The 20,244-nt window shown below is 36.9% G+C and overlaps 1 protein-coding gene across 11 annotated transcripts in view; it reads left to right on the top strand.

The window, feature by feature from the left end:
• The window catches only part of HIBCH (3-hydroxyisobutyryl-CoA hydrolase), a 114,255-nt gene that overhangs the window by 50,493 nt on the left and 43,518 nt on the right, over window positions 1-20,244 (top strand). For all 11 annotated transcript variants that reach the window (XR_004623528.1, XR_004623526.1, XR_004623527.1 and 8 more), the window contains one exon: window positions 14,410-14,488. Coding sequence is in view for 6 of the 11 variants with exons in the window: in XM_034654858.1 (XP_034510749.1) it covers window positions 14,410-14,488 (79 nt within the window). In the remaining 5 variants the exon portion in view is untranslated. The remainder of the gene's footprint in view (window positions 1-14,409; window positions 14,489-20,244) is intronic.

The raw sequence follows: 20,244 nt of genomic DNA, 5'->3' as shown, positions 1-20,244 counted from the left end.
GTTAGTACATCATTACTTTTTGACATCGTGTTCAATGATTCATTAGTTTTATATAACATCCAGTGCTCATCACAACATGTGCCCTCCTTAATACCCATCACTCTGTGACTCCCTACCCCTACCCCCTCCCCTCTGAAACTCTCAGTTTGTTTCCCTGGGTCCATAGTCTCTCAAGGTTCATCTCCTTCTCTGATTTCTCCCCCTTCAGATTTCCCTTCCCCTATCATCCTCCGTGCTATTGCTTATGTTCCACATATAAGTGAAACCATATGATAATTGTCTTTCTCTGCTTGACTTACTTAGCATAATCCCTTCCAGTTCCATCCATGTTGATGTAAATGGTGAGTATTCATCCTTTCTCATGGTTGAATAATATTCCATTGTATATATGTACCATATCTTCTTTATCCATTCAACTGTTGAAGGGCATCTCAGCTCCTTCCACAGTTTGGCTGTTGTGGACATTGCTGCTGTGAACACTGGGGTGCGTGTGCCCCTTCTTTTCACTATATCTGTATCTTTGGGTTAAATACCTAGCAGTGTAATTGCTGGGTCATAGGGTAGCTCTATTTTTACCATCTTGAGGAACCTCCATACTGTTTTCTGTGGCTGTATCAGCTTGTGATTCCCACCAACAGTGTAAGAAGGTTCCCTTTTCTCCACATCCTCGCCAACATTGTTGTTTCCTATCTTGTTAATTTTTGCCATTTTAACTGGTGTAAGGTGGTACCTCATTGTGGTTTTGATTTGTATTTCCCTGATGGCTAGTGATGTTGAGCATTTTTTCATGTGTCTGTTAGCCATTTGTATGTCTTCTTTGGAAAAGTGTCTGTTCATGTCTTCTGCCCATTTTTTGAATGGGTTATTTGTTTTATGAGTGTTGAGTTTGAGAAGTTCTTTATAAATCTTGGATATCAGCCCTTTATCTGTAATGTCATTTGCAAATATATTCTCCCAGTCTGTGGGCTGGCTCTTAGTTTTGTTGATTGTTTCCTTTGCTGTGAAGAAGTTTTATTTTGAAGTCCCAAAAGTTCATTTTTGCTTTTGTTTCACTTGCCTCTGGAGACATGTCATGAAAGAAGTAACTGTGGCTGATGAAAAGGTTACTGCCTATGTTCTCCTCTAGGATTTTGATGGATTCCTGTCTCACATTGAGGTATTTCATCCATTTTGAGTTTATCTTTGTGTATGCTGTAAGGGAATGGTCCACTTTATTCTTCTATATGTAGCTGTCCAATTTTCCCAGCACCACTTATTGAAGAGGCTGTCTTTTTTCCTGATTTGTCAAAGATTAGTTGACCATAGAGTTGAGGGTCCATTTCTGGAGCCTCTATTCTGTTCCACTGGTCTATGTGTCTGTTTTTGTGCCAATACCATGCTGTCTTAGTGATCACAGCTTTGTAATATAGCTTGGAGTCAGGCAACGTGATTCCCCCAGCTTTGTTTTTCTTCTTCATCATTCCCTTCGTGATTCGGGGGTTTTCTGGTTCCATACAAATTTTAGAATTGTTTGTTCCAGCTCTTTGAAAAATGCCAATGGTATTTTAATAGGGATGGTATTGAACGTGTAGATTGCTCTGGGCAGGATAGACATTTTTAACAATGTTTATTCTTCCAATCCATGAGCATGGAATGTTTTTCCATCTTTTTGTGTCTTCTTCAATGTCTTTCATTAGTGTTCTGTAGTTTCTAGAGTATAGATCCTTTACCTCTTTGGTTAGGTTTATATCTAGGTATCTTTTGGTTTTTGTTGCTATTGTGAATGGATTCGATTCCTTAATTTCTTTTTCTACAGTTACATTGTTAGCGTATAGAAAAGCAATTGATTTCTTTGCATTGATTTTGTAACCTGCCACATTGCTGAATTGCTATAAGAGTTCTAGTAATTTGGGGGTGGAGTCTTTTGGGTTTTCCAGATAAAGTGTCATGTCATCTGAGAAGAGGGAGAGTTTGACTACTTCTTTCCCAATTTGGATGCTTTTTATTTCTTTTTGTTGTCTGATTGCTGAAGCTAGGACTTCTAGCACTATGTTGAACAATAGTGGTGAGAGTGGGCATTCCTGTCATGTTCCTCAGCTCTAAGGAAAAAGCTCTCAGCTTTTCCCCATTGATAATTATATTCACTGTGGGCTTTTCATAGATGGTTTTATGATATTGAGGAATGTTCTCTCTGCCCCTATACTCTGAAGAGTTTTAATCAGGAACGGATGTTGTATTTTGTCAAATGCCTTTTCTGCATCAATTGAGAGGATCATATGGTTCTTGTCTTTTCTTTTGTTGATGTGCTCTATCACGTTGATTGATTTGTGAATGTCGAACCACCCTTGCAGCCCAGGCATAAAACCCACTTGGTCGTGGTGAATAATTTTTTTAATGTACTGTTAGATCCTATTATCTAGGATCTTGTTGAGTATTTTGGCATCCACGTTCATCAGGGATATTGGTCTATAATTCTCCTTTTTGGTGGGGTCTTTTCCTGGTTTTGGAATCAGGGTAATGCTGGCCTCATAGAAGGAGTTTGGAAGTTTTCCTTCTGTTTCTATTTTTTGAAAGAGCTTCAGTAGAATAAGTGTTATTTCTTCTTTAAATGTTTGGTAGAATTCCCCAGGGGCTCCATCAGGCACTGGACTCTTGGGGGAGGTTTTTGATCACCGCTTTAATCTCTTCACTGCTAATTGGTCTATTTAGATTATTAATTTCTTCCTGTTTCAGTCTTGGTAGTTTATAGGTTTCCGGGAAGGCATCCATTTCTTCCAGATTGCTTAATTTGTTGTCATATGGTTGCTGGTAATAATTTCTTTTTCTTTTCTCTTTTTTTATTTTTTTAAAATATTTTTTTATTATGTTAGTCCATACAGTACATCCCTGGTTTTTGATGTAAAGTTCGATGGTTCATTAGTTGCGTATAACACCCAGTGCACCATGCAATACGTGCCCTCCCTACCACCCATCACCAGCCTATCCCATTCCCCCAGCCCCTCCCCCCTGAAGCCCTCAGTTTGTTTCTCAGAGTCCATAGTCTCTCATGCTTCATTCCCCCTTCTGATCACCTCCCCTTTCTTTATCTCTTTGTATGGTTTCTCTCATCTATGGAACATAAGAAATAGGAAGATCTGTAGGAGAAGAAAGAGATAAAGAAAGCTGGTAATAATTTCTAATAATTGTTTCTGTTACCTTGGTGTTAGTCATGATCTCTCCTCTTTCATTCATGATTTTATTTGGGTCCTTTCTCCTTTCTTTTGGATAAGTTTGGCCGGTGGTTTATCAACCTTATTCTTTCAAAGAACCAGCTTCTAGTTTCATTGCTCTGTTCTGCTGTTCTTCTGGTTTCTATTTCATTGATCTCTGTTCTGATCTTTATTATTTCTCTTCTCCTGCTTGGTTTAGGTTTTATTTGCTGTTCTTTCTCCATCTCCTTTATTATTATTTTTTAAAGATTTTATTTATTTATTTGACAGAAAGAGAGATAGCCAGCGAGAGAGGGAACACAATAGGGGAGGTGGGAGAGGAAGAAGCAGGCTCCCGGCAGAGCAGGGAGCCCGGTGCGGGGCTCGATCCCAGGACCCTGGGATCACACCCTGAGCCTAAGGCAGACACTTAATGACCGAGCCACCCAGGTGCCCCAACTCCAGCTCCTTTAGGTATAAAGTTAGCTTGTGCATTTGGGACTTTTCTAATTTTCTGAGAGAGGCTTGGATGGCTATTTATTTCCCTCATAGGACCTCCTTTGCAGTATCCCATAGGTTTTGGACTGAAGTATTTTCATTCTCATTACTTTCCATGAATTGTTTAAGTTCTTCTTTAATTTCCTTGTTGACCCATTCATTCTTTAGCAGGATGCTCTTTAACTTCCAAGTGTTTTAATTCCTTCTAAATTTTTTTTGTGATTGAGTTCCAGATTCAAGGCATTGTGGTCTGATAACATGCAAGGAATAATCTCAATCTTTTAGTATTGGCTGAGACCTGATTTATGACCCAGTATGTGGTCTATTTTGGAGAAAGTTCCTTGCACATTCCAGAAGAATGAATATTCTGTTGTTTTAGGGTGGAATGTTCTGTATGTATCTATGAAGTCCATCTGGTCCAGTGTGTCATTCAAAGCTCTTGTTTCTTTGTTGATCTTCTGTTTAGATGATCTGTCCAGTACTGAGAGTGGAGTGTTAAAATCTCCTACTATTAATGTATTATCATCAATCTGACTCTTTATTTTGGTTAACAGTTGGCTCATGTAGTTGGCTCTCATGTTGGTAGCATAGATATTTACAATTGTTAGATTTTCTTGTTTTATAGATTCTTTAAGAATGATATAGTGTCCCTCTGGATCTCTTATTACAGTCTTTGGTTTAAATTCTAATTTGTCTGATATAAGAATTGCTATCCCAGCTTTCTTTTGAGGTCCGTTGGCATGATAAATGCTTCTCCATCCCCTCACTTTCAGTCGGGAGGTATCTTTAGGTTCAAAATGAGTCTCTTGTGGACAGCATATGGATGGGTCCTGTCTTTGTATCCAATCTGCAGCCCTGTGCCATTTCATGGGAGCATTTAAGCCATTCATGTTGAGAGTTACTACTGAAAGATATGTATTTATTGTTATCCTTTGTCTGTACAGTCCTTGTTTCTATGGAACTCTTGAGTCTTTTCTTTTATAGAATCCCCCTTAGTATTTCTTGCAGGGCTGGCTTGGTGGTCACATATTCTTTCAGTTTCTGCTGGTCCTGGAAGCTCTTTATCTCTCCAACCGTTCTAAATGACAGCCTTGCTGGATAAGGTATTCTTGGCTGCATGTTCTTCTCATTTAGTACCCTGAATGTGTCTTCCCAGCCCTTTCTGGCTTGACAGGTCTCTGTGGACAGGTCTGACGTTATTTTGATGTCCCTCCCTCCGTACATAAGAAATCTCTTCCCCCTAGCTGCTCTTAGGATTGCTTCCTTGGTTGTAAGATTTGAGAGTTTTACTATTACATGCCAAGGCATTGGTCTGTTCTCCTTGATTTTTGGAGGGGTCCTCTCTGCCTCTAGGACACGAATGCTTGTTTCATTCCCCAGATTAGGGAAGTTCTCAGCTATGATTTGCTCAAATAGATCTTCTAGTCCTCTCTCTCCCCATCGCCTCAGGGATCCCTATAATTCTGACATTGGAACATTTTATGTTGTCATTAATCTCTCTAAGTCTGTTCTCATGGATTTTAAGTTGTTTGTCCCAGGCCTTCTCCTGTTCCTTTCTATCAGTTTATCTTCTAGATCACTAATTCATTCTTCTGCCTCATTTACTCTAGCTGTTAGAGTATCCAGTTTAGATTGCATCTCATTCATAGCATTTTTAAGTTCAGCCTGATTAGCTCTCATTTCTGCCCTTAGAGATTCTGTGTTGCCATTAATGGTTTTCTCAAGCCTAATTATTGTCTTCATAATTGCTACCCTGAAGTCTATTTCTGACATCTTGCTGATATCCGTATCCATTAGGTCTGTGGGAGAGGTTATTATCTCTGGTTCTTTTCTCTGTTGGGAGTTCCTCCTCCTAGTCACTCTGTTGAGGGGATGTACAGAGTCCAGAATATCAACCACAATCCATACAAGATGTTTGGAATGTTTGGAGTGGTAGGAAGCCACCACTGAAAAAACACAGCCAAAATGAAACCCAAGAATAAGATTTATAAAATTAAAAAAAGGGAGGGGGCTACAATTTGTCACTGTGGGCAAAGTAGGGTGTTTCAGTTTTTCCTGGGTGTATTTTGTTCTCTTTGTTAGAGGACACTACTTTCCAGAGTTACAGGAAAATGAAAATTGGTGTATGTATATATATATATAAAGGTAATATTGAATAGGGAAAAAAGGACTATATTGAAGCTTATCTCTCTCTCTCTCTCTCTATGTATATATATATAAAATATAGGTGTGAAAAAGTACAAGTTAAAAAGCTATTATGGAATATGTTAAACATCTAGTTGAAATAAGAAATAGGTTAAAAAAAAAACAGAAGAAACATGAGAAAAAATAAAAAGAAAAAAAGTTGTATCTTAGAAATACACAAGCTGAGAGGCAACACCTGGAGCTCAGTATACTATTTCCCACTGGTATTAGGGTTTTAAACTTTTATGGGGACCCTAGGGTTGTCTTCCTCTTGTTCTTCTAGCTTGTCTTCTGGGGGAGGGATCTGCCTCACTGTTTTTCAGGCAACCCTGCTTGGGTGGAGTTGCCCTGCCCCAACCCCATGGGCTGGGCTCCATGGAGACTGGTTTTTTGGGCTTTTGTTCTCTGACAGCTTTTGTGCCCTTTCAGAGGGTCAGAGCAAAGGAAAATATCCTCATCCAGACCTCCACCCCAGGGCAGAGAAGTCACAGTCTGTTCTTCTCTGAACCCTCCAGAACACAGTCTCCCTTTCTGTAAGCACTGCTGAAAACCACAGCCTCCCACAGGCAGTGCATGTCCCCACAACCCTCTCAGCAGTTGACTCAGGATGCTGCTTGTCTCTGCACTCTGTGCTTCTAAAACCATGATCGGTCGCAGGTGCAAGGGACCCGTGTGCCCCTCCCCCCCCGCCACCACACACTGTCTGGGCTCGCACCCCACTCAGCTCCTGGATCCTGTCTGAGCACTGTTATCAGGTCCTTCCCATCCTGCTGTCACTGCTCTACAAGCTATGGCCAGTCCCCCAGTGCAGGATGCTTTTGAGTTTGGGTGTTATATCACTTTCCAGGGACCAGCTTCTGGTGGCTCCCAGCCTCCTCCTGTTTATCCTCTGATATCTGTCCACAGAATTACAACTCTGTCTCATACCTCATGACCTCCAATCCTCTGCCTGTAGAGATCCAGGCCTATATTCTTACATCTCAGGCTGATTTCGTGGGTGTTCAGAATGGCTTGGTAGATATCCAGCTAAATTCAGGGGACTGGTTGACACAGAGTCACCCACTCCTCCTTCCTAATTATCCATTTTCTAAAATGTTACTTTTTGTGTCAAATAGTGTATTATCTGGAAATATAGAAATGATGCTTATTTCTAGTGGGTAATTAACATATTTTAATTTGAAGGATTTAACTATGCTTTTAAAGTAACTATCATAAGATCTTTTTTAAAGCCTTAAATAAAGCTATGCCAGCCTTTTCCCTTTATTGAACAGTCTAAAAACTCATCTATGTCTCTTAATTAAAAAACAGTCTTAGAGTGCCTAAATTTTATCTTTAAAGATTATAAAATTAAGTACATTGTCATTCTTGTGACAGTATGTGGTTGACTACATTCATATATTTGTTTAGTTTTTTTGTTTATATTAGAATTTTTATACTAGATTATAAAAATGGATCAAATTAATTTTTATCAGTTCAGTGTTAGCTCAGTACTGCAATGATGATTATTTAATAATACAAGTAAAGAATGTCAAAAAGTGTCAGAGTGCTTGGGACACCATAACTAAAAGGAACAGAGGGGTTAAATGTAAAATAGAAGGATGCCATACCAGCAGTAAACTGAAAGAAAGCTGATGTATTTTAATAACCAGTAAGGTAAATTTTATGACAAACTTTAATATAGAAGGATATTCCATAGTTATAAAATGGTTAACTCTAATAAATCTAAATTTGTATGCCCTGTGAATCTGTTGTGTATTGCTTCTCTTTGGTGTTAGTCCTGTGGTATATGTTGGATTATTTCAAATCAGGTGCTGCTTATTTCTAATTGGCTGTTATTTGAACCCTAGGGTGACATTATCTTCCTCCAAGGAAGATGTACCTTTGTTTTTAGTAGGTGTCTAGGCTGAGGGCACTAGTAATTCCAGATCATCTAGATCCAGTTGGGAATAGAAGGATTTGTAGCTGAGCTTCACTCCAAGTGAGAGCTGGTCTGAATCCAGGGTATCCTAACTGCTAGAGTATAGCATTTGGGGGCCCAGTTTGGCAAGCCCTAATTTCCATTATTTGTTTCCTTAGCAGGTAGGGCTTAATTCAGTCTATTAAACTCTGTTCAGATCTTCACCCTCTTAAGATCACCAAGGTCGGGGCACCTGCTCAGTTGGTTAAGCATCTGACTCTTGATTTGAGCTCAGGTCATGATCTCAGGGAGGTGGGATAGAGCTCCAAGTCGGGCTCCCACTGGCTGTGGAGCCTGCTTAAGATTCTCTCCCCCTGCCCCTGTGCTCTCTCTCTCTTTCTAAAAATAAAAATAAATAAATAAATAAAAATTTAAAAAAAGATGACCAAGGTCAGATTCTGAAAATTTTGTTGACCTCAATCAACTGTAGAAATATAGTTGATAAATATTTGTCTGAATCTCTGTTTATAACTGAATATGAAGTTAGCTGAACTCAATGAGTTCCATAGCATACAATATGACAGTAGTGCTAAAACTGAGAAACTATGGGAGCAAACCTCTATCTGAAATAACTACTGGTGTCATATTGTCAAACATTTAAAAATGTTTGATCTCTGCAAAAAAGTAAGTCCTAAAAGGGGAAATAGACAAAAACCACAATCCAAGAAGAGTTAACACACTTCTTTCAACAATGGAGTAGACAACTACTCAGTATAAGTACATATATATACACATATGTTTCATGCATGCACATAATTTGAACATTGTCCAATAAACTTGATCCAATTAATATGTACTCAGTAATTGCAGATATGTTCATTTCATGTGTGCATGGGACATTGACCAAAATTGGCCACAGAATTAGTCTCAACATAAAAGGATTAATCTTACAGACTGTTCTCTGGCCCCAGTGGAATTAAGCTAGCAAGCAGTAACAGAAACTGGAAAATTCTAAATGTTTGGAACATATACTTATGGCTTTGCCTAGAGGGTAGGGAAGGATTACTTTAAATATTATATAAATGCACCATAAACAAAAATAACAAATTAGACTTCAAAACTAAGAACTGTACATTCTCAGACATCATTAAGAGAGAAAAGGCAAATCATGGACTGCAAAATAAGTCTTAGAATGCATATATCTGACAAAGGAATTCTATCCAGAACGTATAAAGAATTTCTACAGTCCATTCAAAAATTCCATGGAAATAATGAACAATAGATGAGAGTAGACATATTACAGAGATATCCAGATAACAAATATAACAAAACATTCAACTGTATTAGTCAAGGAGATGGAAATTGAAATCACAGTGAAATACTAACATACACTCATTAAAGTGGCTAAAATTACGAAAGACAAGTTGAAGTATTGGTGAGGATGGGGAATAACAAACTCATATAATGCTGGTGGAGTAGAAAATTGGTACTACTGCTTTGGAAACTTATTATTTTAAAAAATTAAATTAGTTTCCTTTGACCCAGTAGTTTTATTTCCTTGTATATACCCAAACAAAATGTGTGCACTCATGCACCAAAAGACATGCATGAGAATGGTCATTGAATCATTATTTGCAGTAGCCCCAAGCCAGAAAACCTAACTAGCTATTTACTGTAGATCAATAAGTTATTTGTACAAAGAAATGCTGTACGATGAAAAAAAAATGCAGGGGCGCCTGGGTGGCACAGCGGTTAAGCGTCTGCCTTCGGCTCAGGGCGTGATCCCGACGTTATGGGATCGAGCCCCAACATCAGGCTCTTCTGCTATGAGCCTGCTTCTTCCTCTCCCACTCCCCCTGCTTGTGTTCCCTCTCTCGCTGGCTGTCTCTCTATCTCTGTCGAATAAATAAATAAAATCTTAAAAAAAAAAAAAAAGTACACCGTGAATGAATTTCAAATAGAGTTGACTAAAAGATAAATAGTATATACTCTATGATTCTAATTGTATCAAGATAAAATCAGAAAGCATAAATCATATTTTGTTGGAAGTCAGGATAATGGTTGCCTGAAGGAGGGAATGATGACTTACAGGGTACAAAAAATAATTTCTGATAATTTTTATCTACATTTTGGTTACATAGTTGTGTTAACTTCGGGGTGATTCATTGGACATGTATACTTACCATTTGCAACTATTTGTATATTTTTGAATGTGTATTATGTGTCAATTAAGAAAGTTTTTTTTAAAAAGCCAATGCGGCTGACCTGAGCGCAAGTGAGGAAACTAGAGAATGGTAAACTCCAAGACCAGGGAGCTAGAAAGGGACCAGACAATGGCCCTCAGCCATGAGGAGGAATTTTGGTAATATTTTAATGTAATGGGAAGTCACTGGAGATTTTTAGGCAGGAGAAAGCCTTAACCGATTTACATTTAATAAGCTTACTTGGCTGCTCTGTAGAGAATGGATTGTGGCAAGAACAGAAGCAAAAGCGACTAGCCCAGGCAAGAGATACTAGTGACTTCAACTAGGGTTGTAACAGTGGGGGTGTGAACAGTGGCCCGATCTAAACTATGTTTTGAGGTTAGAGCTGTAAAGACCTGTTCATAGATTAGATTGGGAGATCAGAAAGAAAGAGGATGATGCTGAGGTTTTTGGCCTGAGAAGCTGGGTGAATGGTGGTGCTATTTACTGAGGGAGCACCACATTTAAGGAGATATCAAGAGATTTACTTCTGATGTATGAACATTGAGAAAAATATTAGATATATAAGTGGAGACATTAAGTAGGCAGCTAGATATAAAATTCTAGGGAAATCAGGACAGGGAATTGATTTCAGTCGTTAATGTAGAATGAATGTAGAATGAACAGAATGCAGGTGAAGAGGAGTAGAGGAATGACATCTGATCATTGGTGCGGGCAGATCAACATTTGGATGTCAGGAAGAAGAGAAAGAGCAACTACTGAGATAGAAGGAAAACCAGCAGAGTATGGTGTCTCAAAGTCAAGTGAAGTGTTTCCTGAAGTAGGGACTAAGCAGCTCTGCCAGGTGCTACTGAGATATCCAGTTAAATGATGAGATTTGAATAGTGGGCTTGGTAGGATGCAGGGAGAGTATTTGAGGAGAGTTAGGAATTAGAATGACATCTTACAGTTGGGGAATGAATCTGTGCAGTATAACCGTTAATACAATAAAAGTTGAAGGCTTTGAAATCTTTAGTCTAGCAAAGGGTACCAGCTCAGGTTAATGGTTAGTAAGTATGTAACAGTAAATTTTGTAAGTCTCTAGGGGGACTTCTTATAAACAACCATAATGGATTCTTTCATATAAGATACAAAAATCCGATCTGAATCTGCCACGAAGGTGCTACATCCTTTTCAGCACTGATCAGCATTTTATTCTTAGTACCTCCAAGTGCACTGACTTGCATCTTTTCCAGCCTTCCTCTTAATTAAAAGGTTTTTAAAATTGGCTCTTAATGGTACTTATGTCAAGCATCTCTTATTCTGAAAGCTAATTATTAATAAATTCTTTCTAAAATCTTGAAGTCTTTGATTTCATTCATTTTATCAGCTATGGATGAAACAAAATAATATGTAATACAAGATAACTCAGTGAAAATAGGATCTGTAGTTTCTATGTCAAAGAATACGGGGCTCATAAATTTCTTTCTCTTTTGATTTCAGGAGGTAGATAAAGGCCCTCTATAGAGAAGTTGGGCTGTGAAGTGGTTCTCATGCCAAACAAGGAAGGTTTCAGAAGATGTAATGGGGTGACTAGTCTGGGATGAGCAGTGTTAGCAGGAAGAGGCATACAAGGCAGCTTGTATTGTGTGATGCTGAAGCATGAGAGGATGTAGATCTGGTTCTAATTGAAAATGTAGCAAGAGACTTTTTTAATTGAAAAGAACATGGACTCAAACAGATCCAGAAGAAGAGAGAATGGAGCAGTTATTAAATAAGTGCGGGGATCAAATGGGAATCCATAGACAAAAACGGGCAGCATTGCTTGTCTTCCTAAAAATTGAACTACAAGCTATCTGCTGCTTTTTGTAGGTTTGCTTTGTTTTCTGTGCTCTATGGACTGCATGCAGCCTTCTCAGTTTATTCATCATCACCCTGTATAATTTCTGCTTTAACTTGGCTGTCATGTCGTCTTCAGCTCAAATTTCAAATGACCTTTAAGCTTTGGCTGTCATTGACTCACAGCAGTCCACCGTGTTTTAGTTTAAATTCCTAAGGGTGAGAATCTTGTCTAATGCACTTTTCTTTCTCTCCCTTTGCTCCCTGGCCTTACAGTTCTGGTTAGCCTTGAATGGCTACCCTTCGGTGCCCATCCCTAGTTCAGCCACTGCTCAGGGAAGGGCAAAGTCTTTGGGTAGAGAAAGGGCAGTGATGGGACAGACAGTGGCCTTCTCTAGTACGTCTTTCTTGCTTTAAAATTATATGATTAATTGAAATTGTAAAGGCTTGAAATTTTGGAGGAACGGCATGAAGGCCCTGTGGTTAGTGAAATAAGCGTGCAAGAATAGTGGGAGATGTAGTCAGAGGTAGGCTGGGCCATACTATGTAGAGCCCTGCATGCCATGAATAGAGTTTGAAGTGTGTGTGTCTCAGATAAACATCTACGTTTGTTCAAATATGTATTAGAGATACATAAGGAAAAATCTGGAGGGTTACATACCAAATTAATAATAACTCTTTCTCTGGAAAGAGGGAGGAGACTAGGATTGGGGTTGTGGTCAGTGGTCAGATTTTATCTTTATACATAAATATTAAGTAAAGGGGGTTATAGTCATTGCTGTTCGTGAAATCAGAGTTATATAAAGAGATAGGAGACAATGACCAGAGGAGTATGGTTTGAAGCAGGGTCTGTCCATGAGACCTGGTGATTTACCTACTGTGCATCCCCATGGAGGCAGTTCTGAGCCCTAGGACTCAAAAGAACAAAGTTGGAAAACTGGGAATCCAGTCCAACTCTTAAGTTCTTAGCAAGACATTCCTGAACATTAATAAGTTTCAGCTACAATGCAATAAACTAAAAGTGGAGAGAATATGAGTCAAGGACTTCTAAAATAATGTAATAAATTAATACTAAAACTAGTAACTCTCTCTTATTTAAAATTTGTAAGATTTCATAATCTTAAAGTATATGCAGTCAAATTTGGGTCAGTATTGTCAGTTGACTGTGTCATAATAGAATACCTATAACATGATGATATTTGCCTGTATGAAGAATATCAGACATTGTGGATTTAACTTATAAGTGTTGACACCAAAAGATGTAGGTAGTGGCTGAAGAATTTTATTCACTTTCATGTTTATTTACATGGTCTTCTAAAATTTAAGCTTAGCATATAGTATGTAAAATTTATAAGAAATTGCATGTGTGTTTTAGTGTTTCTTAAGAGGGTTTTAAAGTTTCAAGAACTTTTATTTTTTCTATTCTTCTTAAAGATTTTATTTTTAAGTGGTCTCTACACCCAACATGGGACTTGAACCCACAACCCCAAGATCAAGAGTCACATGCTCCACTGACTGAACCAGCCATGTGCCTCCCCACCCCCATACTTTTTCTTTTCCTTTTTTATTTTTTAAGATTTTATACTTTAAGTAATCTCTACACTATTTTAAGTAATCTCTACACCCAACGTGGGAAAAGTTTCAAGAACTTTTAAATGGCTGAACTGAGTATGGAAACACTTGAAAGAGTTGAAGAAATTGTAGTGAAAGATTAGAACCAGATAGAAATGAGGCTCTTTCTATTATTTAGTTAATGCTTACAGAACTCTGAAGTGCCTGGTATTGCTCCAAATACTTTATGTTTTAACTCATTTAATACTATGCTGAAAAAGATAGAATACACTGGTTAAAAAGGATCAAGAATGAGAAGTAAAACAGTCTAACAGAAGTTCTGAATAATGTGAAAAGAACATAACATAGGAAATGCCTGTTATAGTGTGAGCACTGGTGTTAGATGGATACTTTGTCATCACATGTATACCTCTTATTTCATTTTATTCAAACTGTGTTTTTTCAAATATCTTTATTCAAAGATTACTGTTAAGTTTTCCTTTTTCAGTGACATTCAACAAATTAGAGATAGAGACTTTCAGCCAAATCTTATTTTCTAAAACTTATGTTTAGTAATCAGTTTTTAAGAGGTGTACAGTAGGCCCTGTTAAATGTTGTATCTAAGAAAAATGATGTTACTAATGTTATGAACTATGTAATAAATGATGAAATATGTGAATAAATGTGTTAAGATACTGTTCAAAGTACTGAAATTAGCTAGAATGGCTTGGTTGTGCTCCTTTGATGACTGGTTCCACTGATGACAACACGCAGTCGTTCTAGGAACAGTCACTAGTCTATAATGCTATACTGGATTTAAAAATGAGAGGGAATGGGGAAGAGTTCATTAAACATAACACAAAATACTGATTGAAAACAGCTAAAACAAGCCTATTGCAGGTACCAGGGATACCCATACATTTTTTTGTCCAGTATTCCTGAAATTATGTATTTTAGTGTTTTTCTCCAGTGTAGCTCCTAAAAGAAATTCAGTAAAGGTAATTTACTTGGTTTAAAATGTTTGTGTGTATATGAGTTTGCGTATATTTTTAACAGTATTCTTAAACAACTTTTTGCCTTATTTTCCTAGGGAGTTGGTCTCTCAGTTCATGGGCAATTCCGAGTGGCCACGGAAAAGTCTCTTTTTGCGATGCCAGAAACAGCAATAGGTAAAAACCCCCAATTTTTCATAATCACTTTTAGAATTATCTGTGGATGCATTTCAGATTACACTGTTGTTAAAGGAATTGATGGAATCTTACTGAGATATAGCAGTGGAAGAATTCTTAAGAAAGGAAGATACCTCAAAGTTATATTAGCTTAGTAATCGTATCTGAAAACACAAAAGAAAAGAATATTTAACTGGCAACACTAACACACTGGTCGTTAATTTTAGATAAAAGATTATTAGGAGAAAATAGTCTTATTTTGAGATCTATGATCCATTTTGATTTTTTTTTTTTTTTTTTGATGGAGAGAGATAGTGTGCCTGAGTTGGGTGGGAAGTGGCAGAGGGAGAGAATCCCAAGTAGGCTCAATACTCTGCTTGGTCTCATGACTGTGAGATCATGACCTGAGCTGAAGTCAATAGTTGGACACTTAACCGACTGAGCCACCCAGGTGCCCCCATTTTGAAATTTTTGTACGTGGTGTGAAATATGGATCAAAGGTATGGATCAAATTTTATTATTTTGCACATGGAGATATAGTCGTTCACACACTACATTTTGAAAAAGCTGTTGTTTCTCCACTGATGGCTTTTGTATCTTTATATGTGTTATATTGGTTCCAACACTACAGTCTTGATTACTGTTGCTTTGTAGTAGAAATCAAGGTAGCGATAATCCACCCATTTTGTTGTTTTCCCCAAGTTGCTTTGGCTATAAAGATCCTCTGTATTTCTATATGAATTTTAGAGTCAGTTTGTCAATTTCAACTAGAAAACCTGCTAGGATTTTGATTAGGATTGTTTAAAATTTAAGGAGAATTGACAATATAGAATCTTCAGACCTGAGAGCAGGGTGTATATCTCCATTTATTTAGGTCTTCTTTAATTTCTCTAAGCCAAGTTTTGTAGTTTTCAGTTTATAGGTCTTACACATCCTTTGTCAGATTTTTCCTTAACTATTTCATATTGTTTGTTACTATTTTAAAAATTCAGTTCTGACTTTTAGTTACCAGTATATAGAAATACCGTCTATTCTGATTTTTTTAATGAAGCATAATTGACATACAATATCTTAGTTTCAGGTGTACATCATAGTGATTCGATATTTTTATACATCATAAAGTGATTCCCACGAGAAGTCTAGTAGCCATCTGTCACCATACAAAGTTACTATATTATTGACTATATTTCCTACGCTGTAGATTTTATCTCCATGACTTATTTATTTTATAAATGGAAGTTTGTACCTCTTAATCCCCTTCATCTATTTTGCTTGTCCCCCAACCTCTCCCCACTGTGGTAACCACAAGTTTGTTTCCTATATGTATGAGTCTGTTTCTGTTTTGTTTTGTTTTTTAGATTCCACACATAAATGAAATCATACGGTATTTGTCCTTCTCTGATTTATTTCACTTAGCATAATACCCCTACATTTATCGATACTGTTACAAATGGCAAAATTTCATTCCTTTTTTGTGGCGAAAGTAATATTCCATCGTATATGTATGTCTACCACATCTTTTTTATCCATTCATCTATTGATGGACACTTCAGTTGCTTCCATATCTTGGCTATTGTAAATAATGTTGCAGTGAACATAGGGGTGCATATAACTCCTTGAATTGGTATTTTTATATTTTTTCAGATACATACCCAGAAGTGGAATAGGTGGATTATGTGGTAGTTCTATTTTTAATTTTTCGAGGAACCCCCTTAACTTTCCACAGGGGCTGTCCCAATTTATATTTCCACCAGCAGTACATGAGGGTTCCCTTTTTTTCTGCATCTTTACCAACACTGGTTTTTGGCTTTTTGATGATAGCCAATCTGACAGGTGTGTGGTGATATCTCATTGTGGTTTTCTTTTAAAATTTTATTTTATTTTTTAAATGAAGTTTTTATATTCTGGTATAGTTAACATACAATGTTATATTAGTTTCAGGTGTACAATATATTGATTTAACACTTCCATACATCACCCGGTACTTCAGTACTCAGCACAAGTATCCTCCTTAATCCCCATCAGTTATTTCACCCACCCCCCTATCCACCTCCTCTCTGATAACCACCAGTTTGTTCTCTGTAGTTAAAAGTTTGTTTCTTGGTTTGTCTCTCTTTTTTCCTTTGCCCATTTGTTTCTTAAATTCCACATATGAGTGAAATCATATGGTATTTGTCTTTCTGTGACTGACTTATTTTTCTAAGCATTATACTCTCTAGCTCCATCCATGTCATTGCAAATGGCAAGATTTCATTCTTTATTTTTGCGGCTGAATAATATTGCTGTGTGTGTGTGTGTGAGAGAGAGAGAGAAAGAGAGCTCTCTTTATCCATTCATCTATCAATGGACACTTGGACAGCTTCCACAATTTGGCTATTGTAAATAATGCTGCTGTAAACATAGGGGTGCATATATCCCATCGAATTAGTGTTCTTGTATTTTGGGGGGTACATACCCAGTAGTACAAATACTGGATTGTAGGATAATTCTATTTTTAACTTTTTGAGGAAACTCCATGCTGTTTTCCACAGTGGCTGTACCAGTTTGCATTTCCAGCAACAGTGCAAAAGGATTCCTTTTTCTCCACATCCTTGCCAACACTTGTTTCTTGTATTTTTGATTTTAGCCATTCTGATAGGTGTGAGGTAATATCTCACTGTAGTTTTGATTTGTTTCCCTGATGATGAGTAATGTTGAGTATCTAATGTGTCTGTTGGCCATCTGGATGTCTTCTTTGGAGAAATGTCTATTCATGTCTTCCCATTTTTAGTTCAATTGTTTTTTGGGGTGTTGAGTTGTATAATTTCTTCATATATTTTAGATACTAATCCCTTATCAGATATGTCATTTGCAAATATCCTCTCTCATTCAATAGGTTGCCTATTACTTTTGTTGATTATTTAAATATCTTCTCCCATTCAGTAGGTTCTCTTTTAGTTTTATTGATTATTTCCTTCACTGCAGAAGCTTTTTATTTTGATGTAGTCCCAATAGCTTATTTTTTCTTTTATTTTCCCTGCCTCAGGAGATATATCTAGAATGATGTTATTATGGCTGATGTCAGAGAAATTGCTGCCTGTGCTCTCTTTTAGGATTTTTATGGTTTCAGGTCTCACATTTAGGTCCTTAATCCATTTTGAGTTTACTTTTGTGTATGGTGTAAGAAAGCGGTCCTGTTTCGTTCTTTTGTGAGCTGCTGTCCAGTTTTCCTAATACCACTTATTGAAGAGACTGTCTTTTCCCGACTGTATTTTTTCCTCCATTGCCGTAAATTGACCATATACATGTGGTTTTATTTCTGAGCTCTCTATTCCATTGATCTATGTGTCTGTTGTTGTGTCAGTTCCATACTGTTTTTATTTGTATAGTTTTGTAGTACAGTTTGAAATCAAGGAGCATGATACTTCTAGCTTTGTTCTTCTTTATCAAGACTATGCTGGCTATTGGGGTCTCTTGTGGTTACTTTGGTATTTTAGGATTACTCTAATATACTAGAATTTTGATAGGGATCACATTGGATCTGTAGATTGCTTTTGGTAGTATGGACATTTTAACAATATTAATTCTTCCAGTCCATGAGCATGGAATGTCTTTCTGTTTATTTGTGCTGTCTTCAGTTTTTCTCATCAATGTTGTACAGTTTTCAGTCTTTTACCTCCTTGGTTAAATTTACTCCTAGGTATTTTATTTATTTTCTTATGCAGTTGTAAATGGATTTCTTTTTTGGATTGACTTCTTAATTTCTCTTTCTGATAGCTCGTTTATTAGGGTTTAGAAACACAACTGATTTCTGTGTATTAATTTTGTATCCTGGGACTTCACTGAATTCACTTATTCTAACAGTTTTTTGGTGGACTCTTCACGGTTTTCTGTGTAGTATCATGTTATCTGCAAATGGTGACAGTTTTATTTCTTCCTTTCCAATTCAGATGCCTTTTATTTTGTTTTCTTGCTGATTGCCATGGATAGGACTTCCAGTACAATGTTGAGTAAAAGCATCAAGAGTGGACATCCTTGTCTTGTTCCTGATTTTAGAGGAAACACTTTCAGCTTTTCACCATTGAATATGATGTTAGCTGTACATTTGTAATACGTGGCCTTTATTACATTGGGGCCATACATTGTACATTCCTTCTATACCCACTTTGTTGAGAGTTTTTTTTTTTTGTCATAAATGGATGTTGAATTTTATCAAATGATTTTCATATTTTATCCTTTGTGTTGTTACATATACAATCAATATGGTGCTATATATTGATTGATATGTGGATTTTTTAAAAAGATTTTTAAAATTTATTTCAGAGAGAGAGATAGCGAGAGAGAGAGCACAAATGTGGAGGAGAGGGAGAAGCAGGCTCCTCACAGTCAGAGAGTCTAGCATGGGGCTCTATCCCAGAACCCTGGGATCACAACCCTAGCTGAAGGCAGATGCTTAACTGACTGAATCATCCAGGCCCTCCTGATAGGTGGATGTTAAAGTCCTTGCATTTCTGGAATGAATCCCACTTGATTGTGGTGTATGATTCTTTTACTGTATTGTTGAATTTGGTTTGCTAATACTTTGTTAAGGATTTTTGCATCTATATTCATCAGGGATAGTGGTATGTAATTTTTGTTTTTTTTAGTGGAGTCTTTAGTTTCAATATCAAGGTAATGCTAGCCTCATAAAATGAGTTTGGAAGCATTTCTTCCTCTTCTATTTTTTGAAATAATTTGAGAAGGGTAAGTATTAAGTTTTCTTTAAATGTTTGGTAGAATTCACCTGTGAGGCCTTCTGGTCCTGGACTCTTGTTTTTGGGGAGTTTTAAAATGCTGAATGAGTTTCATTCTTGTAATTGGTCTGTTTAGATTTTCTTTGAGATTAGTCTTGGAGGGTTGTGTGTTTCTAGGAATTTATTTCTTCTAGGTTTTCCAATTTGTTGGCATATGATAATTGTTCATAGTAATCTGTTATGTGTACACAGTAATCTTTATTTCTGTGATGTCAGTTGTAACTTCTCTTCTTTCATTTCTGATTTTATTTGGGCCCTCTCTTTTTCTTTATGAGTGTGGCTGTGGGTTTATCAATTTTGTTTGTTCAAGGGATCAGATTTTAGTTTCATTAATTTTTTTTAGTCCATTTCATTTATTTCTTCTCTGATCTTTATTTTCTTCAAATTTTAGCCTTTATTTTTTTTTCCAATCTAATTCCTTTAGATATAAAGTTAGACTGTTTATTTGGGGGATTTTTTCTTGTTTTTTTGAGGTAGGTATTTCCCTATGAACATCCCTCTTAGTACTGCTTTTGCTGCATCCCATAGATTTTGTGTTTCCTTTTTATTCCCATTTTATTTAACCCATTGGTTATTTAGTAACATGTTACGTAGTCTTCATGTGTTTGTGGGGTTTTTTTCCAGTTTTCTTCTTGTAATTGATTTCCAGTTTCATACAGTTAAGGCTTGATATAATTGTAGTTGCCTTGAATTTATTGAGACTTGTTTTATGGCCTAACTTGTGATCTATCATGAAAAATATTCCATGTGCATTTTTAAAGTAATGTTCTGTTTATATCTACTAAGTCCATGTGGTCTAACATGTTGATTTTCTGTGTGGATGATCTGTCCATTGATGTGAGTGGGGTATTAATGTTCCCATTTATTATTGTATTACTGGATTACTCTCTTTTTGTCTGTTAATATTTACTTTATTTAGAGGATTCTGTGTTAGGTTTATAAATATTTATAAATGTTATATCCTCTTCTTGGATTGACCTCTTT

Source organism: Ailuropoda melanoleuca, chromosome 2, assembly GCF_002007445.2.
Source record: "Ailuropoda melanoleuca isolate Jingjing chromosome 2, ASM200744v2, whole genome shotgun sequence".
Lineage (NCBI taxonomy): Eukaryota > Metazoa > Chordata > Mammalia > Carnivora > Ursidae > Ailuropoda > Ailuropoda melanoleuca.
This window is presented reverse-complemented; position numbering and strand designations above follow the sequence as displayed.